This window comes from Lissotriton helveticus, chromosome 11 (assembly GCF_964261635.1).
Source record: "Lissotriton helveticus chromosome 11, aLisHel1.1, whole genome shotgun sequence".
NCBI classification, from domain to species: domain Eukaryota; kingdom Metazoa; phylum Chordata; class Amphibia; order Caudata; family Salamandridae; genus Lissotriton; species Lissotriton helveticus.
The window spans coordinates 799,615,000-799,628,647 of record NC_136072.1 but is presented as its reverse complement, the minus strand read 5'-3'; the positions used below and the strand labels follow the sequence as shown (position 1 = coordinate 799,628,647).

The window sequence follows — 13,648 nt, the reverse complement described above, 5'->3', positions numbered from 1 at the left end:
CAAAAGGCCTCTGTTGCCTTTGAGGTTCCCAGGTTTAATCTGAGAATATCATAATTCGAGATACTTGGAATGTTCGAGTCCTGGGTTTGCAGGCCTCCCAATGGATGGAATCTCGATCACGCTAGTTAAGGAGCATGGTAATCAGTGGAGGTGCGCCCGGTTGAGTGCGCTTGGCTAACAATGTGTGTGCTCTCTCAATCACACACCATTGCGAAAGGGTGTCCTTTGGTAGCCACGACTGCAGCCAATCTCGTAAGTTTGCCCGATCAGCTGACTCTGATTCCTCTGGGAAGCCCACAAATTGCAGATTGTTGCACCAACATCTGTCTTCTGCATCTTGGCCACACTTTTCAAGAGTGGCATTGAGAGATAATAGTGTGACCACTTTGGCTTTGAGGGAAACTACGTTATCTTCCACCGTGGAGATTATCTCCTCGGCTTCCGTGACTATGTGAGCCATATTCTGGAGGTCTTGACGGACAAGCGATAAATCTACTAGTACTTCCCATTTCTTTGTTTCAACTGCCTCCCGATATGTTTGGATGGCCTGCACCATTTTGGCGCTGAGTCGAGGGAATTACCCATTCTCCGCCCTTGTAATGGGGTTAGTGGTAAATCTGTCCATTTTATTTTGGGCGTGCGTCACCGGCCCTTTTTCCTTCCCCATGATGTGATGTATGTGGCCACAGGGACGCAGTCTTTATTTGGGGCCCTGTAGAGCCCATAAAAGTAGTCCCTGCTCGGCCTGCTTGCCATCTGAAGACGAAGGCAGCACAAGCAGCCAAGATCATCTGTTTAAGTTGTTTTAGGGGGAATTGGGGCCTCATGGCCATGTCGATGGTTCCGGGCCAGTTGGTCAGGTCAATGCCCCCACTACAGTCAATGCCCTGGTTCCGCAAGAACTGGGTTGGATTAACAAGGTGGGTGAAGGTGCCCCCAGTTACGCTACTGCGATGGGATCTGGTCCTCTTGAATCCAACCCCGATCTGCCTACCCAGGCAGGCGATACGGACATATACAAGAGAAGGGGTGAGTGAGGCGTCAATTCCCACTCCAAAGGTAATCCAGTGCCCCGGTAACAGCAGCCCTGTGTCAAAGCAAGATCGTAGTTGTGGGTGGTCAGCAACCTGAAACGCTGGGGTTATGGGCAATCAGTCTGCCATCACTGCGTGACGTCCAGCCGATACTCCGCACTGGGACATGCCCACTGCAAGCCCGCCTCCCCCACCGCCCTCACCTCAGTCTCCTGGGCGGGGGGGATCAGGGCCACACCCAGTCCGCTTCGAGTCCTTTTGGCAGGCGCAAGCCCACGGCAGGCTGTAGTGTAGGCCCCAGCTGTGGGAGGGCCACTTCAATCCCCGTGGCTGAGTCTCGGCATCCCCCTAGGTCATACAGCCTCGGCAGAGGAGGAGCCACTCCTTCCGGTCTCTGCACCACTCTGCCTCTGCATCTCTGATGCTCCATCACTCCAAGTGAGCAGGCTACGGAGCGTTGCTAGATCACCAGACTGCTGGGAGCTCAACCGGCAGAGCCCAAAGCAACTTTAGAGGCAGCTCAATTGCTACTCTGCCAGCTCCCAGGGGCATCTACAACCTGGGAACATCACAAATCAGCACCACCCTGACCCACTTCATCAACACCTCCATCACGTCCGCCACTTTCCCAGATGAATGGAAACTTGCAGAAATGAACACCTTCCTCAAGAATTTCACAACCGACCCGAATCAACTGAGCAACTTCCGATCCATCTCTCTGCTCCTCTGTCCAACCAAAGTGATTGAGACCTTTAACAAGCAACTCACAACCCACCTCGAGCTATACCATCTTCTAGACAACACACAATAAGTTTTCAGAAAGAACCACAGCACCGAAACAGCACTCATTGTGGCCACCAACAACATTTGAAACATACTGGACCAAGGAGAAGCAGCTGATCTCATCCTGCTCGACCTCTCCACGGCTGTCGACACTGTCCCGCACAAAACCCTCATCAGAAGACTCCAGGAGATTGGCATACAAGGATCCACACTCAAATGGATGTGTTCCTTCCTCACAGGAAGAACCCAAAGGGTCAGGCTGTCACCCTTCACTTCAGAGACCAAGAACCTGATATGCAGTGTCCCACAGGGGTTGTCCCTCAGCCCCACTCTTTTCAACATATACATGGCACTGTTCACCCACATCATCAGATCACAAGACATTACTGTCATCTCCTACGCCGATGACACTCAATTCATCATGTTCATGATGGACAAGACAAACATTACCAGAACCAACTTCACCAACTGCATGACCATGGTAGCAGACTGGATGTGAATCAACTGCCTGAAGCTCAACTCAGAAAGGACTTAAGTACTGGTATTTGGCAACAACACCTCCCAGTGGGATTCCACCTGGTGACCTTCTGAGCTTGGACCAACACCCACACCCACAGGCCATGCAAGAAACCTCTGGATCATCCTAGATGACAAGCTCAACATGATGGCCTAAGTCAATTCAGTGTCCACCTCTTTCTTCCACATCCTACGCATGCTGCGAAAGATCTTCAAATGGTTGCCTCAGAACACCAGACAGAGTGTCACACAAGCACTCATCAACAGCAGGCTGGACTACGGCAACACTCTCTATGCCAGAATTTCCAAATGATTCCTACACAGACTCTAGACCATCCAGAATGCAACCACACAACTCTTACCCGACCTTCCATGCCACACCCACATCACACCACACCTCAGACAGCTTCAGTGGCTCCCCATTCACAAGTGCAGCCAATTCAAACTTCTCACATTCACATACAAAGCCCTTCACAACACAGGACCAGAATACCTGAACAGCCACATACATTTTCACCAACCCACCATACACCTACGCTTGCCTCACTGTCACTCATACACATGCCCCACATACCCAAAAGCAAAACTGGTGGTCGTTCATTCTCCTACATTGCACCCAAGACATGGAACGAGCTCCCTAAACACTTCAGAGCCTCCTCCTCACTGATTGAGCTCTACAAGAAGCTTCTTCATATAAGCACCTTGGAACACACACCTTGGCCAAGCGCCTGGATTCCCTCTTGAGTGATTAGTGCGCTATACAAATCAGTATAACATAACATGAACAGGTATATAGCTTATTTTAGGTTTTCTTATATTTGGACGCATGCCAAAGATATAAAGTGTCTCTCAATGGCTGTTTTAAGCCATATACATTTTATCGCCATTAGGATTCTGGCCAACTGCTAACTTTGAGAATCTTTTCTACACTCTGTATGGATGTAACTTTTGATAATTAATTTTTGAGAGACAGGCTTTAGTGGCTGATTTATTTATCATTTTCATAGTAGTTTGCTAGCTGTATTAGTCCTGATGAAGACCCCAATGAAATTGGTATGGGGGTTGAAATATCGGCGATTTGTCCTATTGACTGCTATTCAATATGGAACGAGAAAACTGAATTTGTAATAACACATTTTTGTTTTACTTACATGATTTTTCCAAATAGTCAACAGTATATTACTTGCAGGTTTTATTTCACAAAGCGCCCCAATTTTCACCTTAGTCACTGTTTCACGTTCACTGTGCCTTTTTTTGAAGGTCCTACCTTGTTTGAGATATATATTATTGCACTATCATTGCCTTATCACTGGAATTGAAATATCGAGAATACATTCATATAAATACAATTAAGTGTATGTCTTTTTTGTTTCTCACATTGCCAACAAAGCATAGGCCAATATATTTTTTCCGAGGTAGCCATTGTAAATTAGTTGTTTACATTCTTTATCCAGGTTCCCAGGAATACAGGGTTGCCCCTTAATTGTTCGGTACCCTTCATCTTCAAAGCTGAAGTCCTGGAAAGATAACACGGAAGACCTTCAGATCAACTCAACCCCTCACGTCTCAAAACCTCACCCAACAGTCCTCTACAGGCCACACTACAACTAACAACATGCATTAGTCACTAATCGAAAAGGGCACCTAGGACGTTGATGCAAATCAGAGTGCTTCACAATCCAGTCAGAGGTACTAAGTGCTACATAAATGCAATAGTACAACACAATACCGTGCCACATTTCCACCGGATTTCTACAGTCATATCTGAATACAAGTAACCTCTAAATTTCCACTGATCTCAATGGGAGAAAACGTGTCATATTTAAAGATTTGGTTTTAATATTTTCAAAATTGAAAGTTCTCCAAATTCGGTTGTCTGCATCTCCTCTGCTATCATCTCACACAGTGAGTAGGCTCAATGGTTGCGGGCATGAGTATTCTCTGAAAGGGAGGTAGCCTGATGGTTTTATTTCTTGTGCTCACTCTTCTGCTCTCTTAACCCCCAGCTGGTGATGCCACAGTTCCTGAAGGCGTTACCTGTGTGCCTGAATGCCTTGCGGAAGAGTGAGGTGCTGCTGCCAGGGCTACTGACCACGGTGGATGAGCGTGCATGGCTGCGGCAGGCAGTGCTGGCCATGAGCATAACAGACTGCAGCATACACTTCTACCCACGTATCCTACCTCTGGTAAGTGTGGTCTGGCAGTAAAAGCTGTCTGGTATGCTGTTATTTATTAGGAGTCTTCATACATTTATTCTTTAACTAGGACAAGCACTTCATGGTTATCTGATAAGACCTTGTATCTCAGAGTGTGGAGGGGTTACACAGGTGGAGCGGCACTAGGTTCACATGTATGTATCTTAAATGCAGGGATAATTTCAGAATTCGTGAGATGGACTTCCAAATTATGCAGATGCTCCTGCTGCTGTGATGTATGGGAATTGCAACTGTGAGAGAGCTCTAGCATTGTGTAAACTGAAAATATATCCAAGTACGAGGAGTTACATAAAGTGTTTCCTTATTTTGAGTTAATATATAGAATTTGCTGCCTAACGCTAAAAGTGCACCAGTGTAGGATCTACTGGGCCTGATTTTCCAGGCGTTATCCCATACACACACACACACACACACACATACTAAAATAGATGTGTGTGTATATATATATATATATATCTATATATATAACTTTTTTTCACACAGTGTCAATTGGCACGTAAACCAAATGAACGTTTAAAAAATGTACACACACAATGATTTAGTTAATTTTAAATAAGACGAATTTACATATGAAGAAACGTGTCTTGAATCAGGAAAAAAAATAACTCTCGTATCCATGTGTTTACACGTTATGTGATTCTACGGTTGTTTACAATGGGTCAACTTATTCTGATGATATTTGTGATTGTGTCGTAGTTGAACAAGTTACTTACCTTCGGTAATGATATATGTGTAAGAAACAGTAGTTAGTATTAGATTCCTTACCTTAGAATATCCCCAGGCGTCAGACTGGATCTGGAAATGTTTGCGTAGCAGTACCCTTGCGCGTCGGTAGGCGTCGTCTGCGGCTCCACGTCCGTTGTCGGCGTCGTGGGCGCCGTGATGACGTTGTCGGAGTACTTAGACGCCGCCTCAGCATGCTGACGTCAGTTCTTAGACACAGCTTTTCCGCGCCAGAAACGCAGAGCCATGTTAAAAACCAACACTGGTGCCATTGAAACTAGGGCCCTGAAAGGGGATGACCTTAACCCTAGATATCAGTTCGCAGAACGGGGAGGATGGGTGGGGCGGTAAGGAATCTAATACTAACTACTGTTTCTTACAGATATATCGTTACCGAAGGTAAGTAACTTGTTCATCTGAAAGAAACAGGTTAGTATTAGATTCCTTACCTTAGAATAGATACCCCAGCAATACCAACCCCGGTGGTGGGTCTGCAAACCAATAATCACACCAGAAAGTCCTGGAGGACGGAACGGCCAAAGAAGCCAACACTTGGCTGTCCAGGCAGTAGTGTCTTGCAAACGTGTGCAGGGATGCCCACGTAGCTGCCTGACAGATTTCCTGCAAGGGGACTCCTCGGCCCAGGGCAGTGCTAGCCGCCGTGGCCCGAGTGGAATGGGCTCGCAGCCCAACAGGAGGCTCCTTCCTCGCCAAGGAGTAACATGCCTTGATACACAAGACGACCCACCGAGAGATGGTCCTCTTGTGCACCGCCCGTCCCTTCTTAGCGCCCACGTAAACAACAAAGAGTTGGTCATCCACCCGGAACTGGCGTGTGCGATCCAGATAAAACGAAATCGCAGGTTTTGGGTCCAGACGGTGGAGCCGCTCTTCCTCTTTAGAGGGATGCGGTGGCGGAAAGAAGGTGGTCAAGGTGATAGACTGCCCGATATGGAAGGCCGTGACAACCTTGGGTAGGAACGATGGCCTTGTCCGGATGGACAGAAAGGAAAGGGGGTTTGGATGAAAGAGCCTGGAGTTCACTCACTCTCCTGGCAGAGGTGATGGCAACCAGGAAAGCAGTCTTCAGAGTAAGAAGGCGGAGAGGACAGTTGTGAAGTGGCTCAAAGGGAGCGCACATCAAAAAGGTAAGAACAAGGTTCAAGTCCCACTGAGGCATCACAAACGGAACAGGAGGGAACATGTGTGTGATGCCCTTCAGAAAATGAGTTACAATAGGGGACTTGAACAAAGAAGGTTGATCAGGCAGCCTCAGAAAGGCTGAAAGGGCAGAAAGGTAGCCCTTGATAGTGCCCAGAGCAGAGCCCTGCTGGGCAAGAGAAAGAAGGAAGAGAAGAACCTCCGAAAGAGGGGCAGAAAGAGGATCCACAGCCTTTGCTGTGCACCATGCCACAAATCTGTTCCACCTGCAGGCGTATACCGACTTTGTGGAGGGACGCCTGGCTGCCAGAATGACATTACAGACTTCAGGAGGCAAGTCAAATGGCCTCAACTGTCGCCGCTCAATCTCCAAGCATGGAGGTGGAGACTGGACAGGTTCGGGTGGAGGACCGTCCCCTGCTGCTGCGACAGAAGGTCCTCCTGAAGAGGCAGATGAACCGGGGGATCGACTGACATACTGAGTAGCTCGGGATACCAGTACCTTCGTGCACAGTCAGGAGCCACAAGGATGACTTGGGCCCGGTCGCGTTTGATCTTCTTCAGCACTCTTGGCAGAAGTGGTATAGGCAGAAAGGCGTACAACAGACCGCAACTCCACTCGCGACTAAAACCGTCTCCGAGCGAGTGTCGCCTTGGAAATTCCAACGCGCAGAACTGATGACATTGCGCGTTCTTTTCGGTGGCGAATAGATCTAACCAAGGCTCTCCCCACTGCTGAAAGAGGCCTTGCGCCATGTCCGAGTGCAGACACCATTCGTGATCCATCATGCACCGACGGCTGAGCTTGTCCGCCCTGGTGTTCAGAGAACCTGTCAGGTGTTAAACCACCAGGGTCACGCCCTGATGTTCCAGCCACTGCCAGAGGCGCAGAGCCTCCTGGCAAAGGGTCCACGACCCGACCCGCCCTGTTTGTTGCAGTACCACATGGCGGTGGTGTTGTCCATGAACACCTGCACTACACTCCCCCGGACAGAGGGGAGAAATGCCTTCAGTGTTAGACGAATCGCCCGCAGCTCCAAAAGGTTGATATGGAGCCAGGGCTCCGCCGGAGACCAGAGACCTCTGATCTCCGCCTCTCCCATGTGGCCTCCCCAGCCCTGGAGGGACGCGTCCGTCACAACTACGTGCTCCGGTTGGGGAAGGGAGAGGGATCTGATGCTGACCCAATCACGGTCCGTGAGCCACCACTGCAGCTGTCTCGCAGTGCCCTCTGAGATCAGGACATGGTCGGATAGGTTGCCCTGATGCTGGGCCCACTGAAACTTCAGGTCCCACTGCAGAGCCCGCATCCGCCACCTGGCGTGATGCACCAGAAGGATGCAGGAGGCCATCAGCAACCACACCCTACTTCTGGCCCAGGAACGCGCTCAATGGCTCCCTTGGCCAAGAGGGCCGTAACTTCCTCCTGCAGAAGTCGCAAATGAGCCCCCGATACGCGGTACTATTGCGGTGGCATGGCTGGAGGGGTCGCCTCGAAGGGGAGGGAGTAGCCCCTTCGGGCGATTTGCAGCACCCACCTGTCCGATGTGACAGTGCGCCAGTGGAGGAGGTGATGGCGAACCCTGCCCCCCACTGGCGTCACATGCGCCTGAAAGCACGGACTAGGAGGGTTTTGAGGCGGATGCTGCGGGGGAAGGTGTGGACTGTCCTCGCCGTTGTCCCCGACCGCCTCCACGGCCGCCACGGCGTTGGGTATTACTCTGGGTGCGTGGCTGGCAGCACGTGTGGGGGCGCCCCTTCCTTGGCAACGAAAGGAGCAAAAGGCACCCATTTGCTGGTGCAGGCCGAGAGGCCCAAGGACCTGGCCGTAGCCCTGGAGTCCTTAAAGCGCTCAAGCGCATGGTCTGCCTTGTCGCCAAAAAAGCGACGGCCATCAAACGGCATGTCCATGAGTGTATTCTGGACATCAGCCGAGAAGTTGGCGGACCTCAACCAGGCGTGGCGACGAATTGCCACCGTCGTTGCCATCGCTCTGCCCAGTGAGTCGGTGGTATCCAGCCCACACCGGATAGAATACCGTGCTGCATCTCGGCCTTCCACAAGGGCCTGGCCGAGTTTAGCCTGTACCTCCAACGGACATTCTGGCAGCACGTCCGTGACTGTATCCCACAGAGAGTGGGTGTAACGACCCAAGAGGCATGCGGTGTTGGAAGACCGCAGTCCCAGACTCAGGGAGGAGAATAGCCTTTTGCCGTATTGCTCATACCTCTTGGATTCCCTGTCAGGCGGAGCAGACGGGAATGCGGTCTGGGAATTGGAAGCCTGGATAACCAGGCTCTCAGGGGTGGGGTGGGTGGACAGGAAACAAGGGTCGCCCAGGGCCGGGCGTGGCGTCTGGCCACGTTCCTATCTACAGGTGAACCTGTAGCGGGCCTGGACCAAGTACCCAAAAGAACGTCGGTCAAGGCCTCATTAAATGACAGCAGAGGCTCAGTCGAGCTTGACTGCGGTTTAAGGACCTCAGTGAGGAGGTTAGTCCTCACAGCCGCGACGGGGAGCTCAAGGCCCAAGGCCCAAGGCCTTGGCCGCCCGCGTCAACACCACGGTAGGAGGTGAGACAAAACCAGTGTCTGGCGAGGTGTCCAGACCCCTGGCATCCCCAAGTCCACCTGTCCAGTCCTCCTGGGACTGACACTCCATGTCAGAGGGTCCTCAGACCCCTCCCAATTCTCCTCATCACCCATCTCCTGATACTCAGGGTTTTCAAATGATGGGGCCGGTTCATTGAAGTAAAACTCTCCAAACGGTGTCGAGAGCGGCACCCAGCAGCGCCGCTCTGGCGCCGGAACCGGATCGAGGGAGGCATCAGGGACGGCGCCGCCCGAAGACGGCGCTGGAGGTGACATCTGAGGGACCGGCACCGGTGAGGTCGTCAGGTCAACCGGTGACGACCCGGATCCAGAAGCGGATCCAGTGGGGCCCTGCGGCACCGAGCCCGAAGGCGCAGGCGGCGTCGGGGCCGAAGCACCCGACGGCGTCTGGGCCGAAGCCCCCGACCCGCTAGGGCCCCCCAGGCGGATCCGCTGGGCCCGAAGGCGCCGCGGAGCCCGCCGGAGGAGTGAGAGACCTCATGGCCATGAGGAAACGCTCAATCTCCTCCGGCGTCGCGTGCGACCCAGGGACCGGAGGGAGTGGGGCTGGACGCGACGCCTGCGACTCCGACAGAGCCGCGTGGGCGGTGTCACCTGAACACCCGGCCGCGTCGCGCGAGCGTCGGGGGAAGTCGGAAGAGCGATGACGTCTCTTCGACTTCTTGTGCTTACCTGACGACTTCGAACCTGAGGAGTGATGTCGACTCCCGGAGCTATGATGGCTCCGATCCCGCGACCGGTCCCTCGACCTCCATCCAGACCGGGACCGTTCGCGGCGCGGGGCCGACTTGAGGAGCTCGAGTCGCTTGCGGGACCGCTCCCACCTAGCTTTCGAAGTCAGGGCCCGACAGTCGGAACAGGTCTTGTCGTCGTGGTCGACGCCGAGACAGTTGAGGCACCGGTGGTGGGGGTCGATGACCGACATCAGTCGGTCGCAGTCCTCACAAGGCTTAAAACCTGGCTTCCCAACCGGCACCGTTCGGAGTCGAAGACTCGAAAAATGATCAAAAGGGATCGTAAAAAGTTTAGTCAAAAAATGACTACAGTACCACTTTTTCCGGATCTGCGCTGCTGGCGCGGAAAAAAGAAAAACTGACGTCAGCACGCGGAGGTGGCGTCTAAGTACTCTGACGACATCATCACGGCGCCCACGACGCCGACGACGGCCGCAGAGCCGCAGACGACGCCTACCGAAGCGCAAGGGTACAGCTACGCAAAAATTTCCGGATCCAGTCTGACGCCTGGGGATATTCTAAGGTAAGGAATCTAATATTAACCTGTTTCTTTCAGATAACAAACACACGATCAGCCTAATTTCCAATTTCTTGGCAAAGTGATAATCTGAAATTAGTTAATCTGATTGAAACATTCGATTATCGACCTTCATACAGTTTGACACTTTTCTTTCGACCATGCACTTTCCCCCCCGAAACTTACTGATATGATTTAACATTTTCTCGCGAATGCTCTTTTAGCTCTGAAACTGGAAGAGCTGTTTTCCCATGAGTTTACTGTGACACCGGATGTGGCCTGTTCTTGTTGCATCTTTGAATCTAGATCGATAACCCACACTTGCAACAGATGCACCATATTAGTACGCTTAGGTACAAAAAACCAACAATATAGGTTTACAGTGCAGCCCAAAAAATAGGTTTCCTACAGCATTTTTCAAAAAGGGCAAAACTCTTTTTTGTTAATATCCTGACAGCTTCAATAATCACCCGTAAATGTACCTCGAAGAAGCCTGCACTTTCTAGTGTCTAGTAAAGGTATGAACAGATCTCTAAGTGGTAGCTTTACATATTTCTAAAATGAGAACATTTCTAAAAAGAGTTTTTCCCACATAGAACGTGCTCTACATCTACCAGGCAGGGTCTTCTTAGTTTGTTGGTATAAAAGAAATATACAGGACACTATCCATCTATAAGTAGATTTTTTGATGATGGTTAGCCTTTTCTTAGTTGACCGTAATTAATGAAAAGATGGTCTGATTCTCTTATATGTTTAGTTTTGTTTATGTAGAATTTCAGGACTCTTTGTACATTGAGATTATGTAGAGATCTCTCAGCTAGAGTTGTTGTATTAGGAAATAAAATTGGTAATAAAATGGTCTGATTAATATGGGATTCTGAAACCACCTTAAGGAGAAAACTGGGGTGAGTTCTCATTACAACTATATCACCATGGAATAGTATACCTGTGTCAATAGCGCATAATGCCTGCATTTCACTCACTATGCGTGCTGATGTAATAGCTACTAAGAAAGCCCGCTTTCCATGTAAGGTGTTGCAAAGAGGCTTTATGAATGGGTTTAAAGTAGGGGCTCCCATTAATTTGAATAGAACAATGTTACGTTCCCAAGGAGGAGATGGTGACTTAATCAGGGGGAATACCTTCTAAATCCCTTCTAGTAAGTCTTTAATTACAGGTACTGTAAAAAAGAGGTTTGTGATGGAGATTTTCTATAGGCAGTTAGAGATACAAGATGTACTTTAATAGAAGAAAATTGTAAACCAGGCCTTGCCAGATGAAGTAGATTGATATAGTCGCTTCTTTCTGGCACAAGGATGGATTGTGACTGTTCTGGATGCACCACATGCAGAATCTCTTCCACTTAAAGGCATAATATTTTCTTGTGGAAAGTCTTTTAGCCTTTTGTAATATGTCCATTTTGTATTGTGGAAGCACTAGATGCCCATATTGTAGGAATTCAGGAGCCAAACAGCAAGTTCAGTGATAGAAGGTTGTGTTGCAGAATCTGCCCCCGAACCTGCTTAGGATATCCTGTCTACATAGCAGTCTCCTGTGTGGAGTTGATCCAAATGCTTAAATACATCTCCCTGACAAGTCTATTAAAAGTGCATTCCCTTCCAACCCTTGTTGGTAGAATCTGGATGCATAATCTTGGCTTTTTCCGTTGTTTGCATCTGCAAATAAATCTATTTGTGGATAGCCCCAGTCTTGAAAAGCGTCTTGCAAGACCTCGTTGTGTAGAACCCTGTCGTAGTTTTTTATAAATACTCAGCTGACTGAATCTGCTTGTATGTTCTGAACACCTGGAAGGTGGACAGCTGTTATCGTTAAATTCCTGGCTATTAGCCATTTCCATATGGATTGAGCTTTGAGAGATAGATGTTTCAAATAATAATACATTGTTGTTGTATTGTTGGTCTGAACAGGAAGGGAGTTATTTTCTATTGATGGAAGAAAATACTTCAGAGCCAGATAAACAGCTCACAATTCTATAAGATTGATATGATAGGTCCTTTCTTTGTCTGACCATACTCCTTGTGTTTGCAAGTGTCCATATGAGCTCCCTATTCCTGGAGAGATGGGTCTGTCATCAATGTTTGAACTGGAAGATCTTGATGGTACTGTATTCCTATAAAGAGATTTTCTTTACCATGGAAGAGATTGAATTGCATTCTGTGAGAGCGTCAGTTTCTTTTCTCAGTGGTCCAAGGACTGATTTCATTGGTCCTCCCGGCAGTGTTGCAAGGGCCATATGTGAAGTCTTGTACATGAAACCAGAAAAATGCAAGACGCCATAGAACCCAGAAGGGATGATATCTGACTCGCCCTTGGATAAAGAGTGTGTAAGAGATTGTGGCACTTCAGATTGATGATAACCTCTCCTCTGAAGGATACAGTTTTGCGGATTGTGTATCCAGTATAGTTCCAAGGTATTGTATTTTGTGTACTGGGTAAACGTTTGAGGCAAATATTTTGCTTTTCTAAACAAACAGTCTTTAAGGGGTCCATCACTGTCTTAATTTGGAACTTCTTGTCGTCTGCATGGGACCCAAAGAGTCTGTTTCCTGAAAATTGCAAACTCAGAATGCAAAGTTGTGCTACTGCTCTGAGTCCTGTTACTCTGAGCCAAGAAGTTTTACGTGCACAGATCCCATGAAATTATTCATGAGCAGCCAGATCTGAAGTGTCAGCTGCTGCACCTACTATCTGGTTTGATACCTGCCAGCGTTCATTCAAAATCTCCTGAAAGTCTTGCCTGTCTACTTTTGGGAGTTTTCCTGTAAATGTATCCCACAGAAATAAATCATACCTTCCCAACACAGTGGAAACACTGCCAACTTTCATTGTAGATGCTGATGTTCCACACATCTTTTTTCTGCTGCTACAGTGACCAAATCTGGAGGAGGGTCTGCTCCAAGGAACTGTAGGTCCTGGTCAGTTGACCTATATGTTTTAAGAAGTCTAGATAGAGCAGACTCCACTGATGCATGTGTGAGAAATAACTGCTTTGCAGTTTCCAATAGGCTGGGTACTAGAGGTAGTAATGGCCTTGCTGTTTTGTGATGTATCGTCTCAAAAGTTACAGATCATGACATAGTTTGGGTAGGCATATGAATATTTAATATTGCTGTCTGTTAACAACCTTGTTAAAAGTGAGAAGATCTGAAGAAACTCTTGCTGAAGGTGTATCGGTTAGAGTAGATGAATAATCTCTGACTGATAAGCAAGTTGTAGTTGTCCAGGATGGAGAACTTCTTCTGTACCCAGATCTTGATTTCCTGTTTGATGTTCTAGAGCATGGGTACTCACAAACATTTGCCCAGGGGCCACAAAGTATGGATCGTGGTGT

General features: G+C 48.9%; 1 protein-coding gene across 4 annotated transcripts in view; it reads left to right on the top strand.

Annotated features, from left to right (window-relative positions):
* LOC144791964 (protein transport protein Sec24C-like) overlaps positions 1 to 13,648 on the top strand; it is a 336,072-nt gene that overhangs the window by 289,047 nt on the left and 33,377 nt on the right. For all 4 annotated transcript variants that reach the window (XM_078666821.1, XM_078666819.1, XM_078666820.1 and 1 more), the window contains one exon: positions 4,340 to 4,519. In XM_078666821.1, coding sequence (XP_078522947.1) covers positions 4,340 to 4,519 — 180 coding nt within the window. The remainder of the gene's footprint in view (positions 1 to 4,339; positions 4,520 to 13,648) is intronic.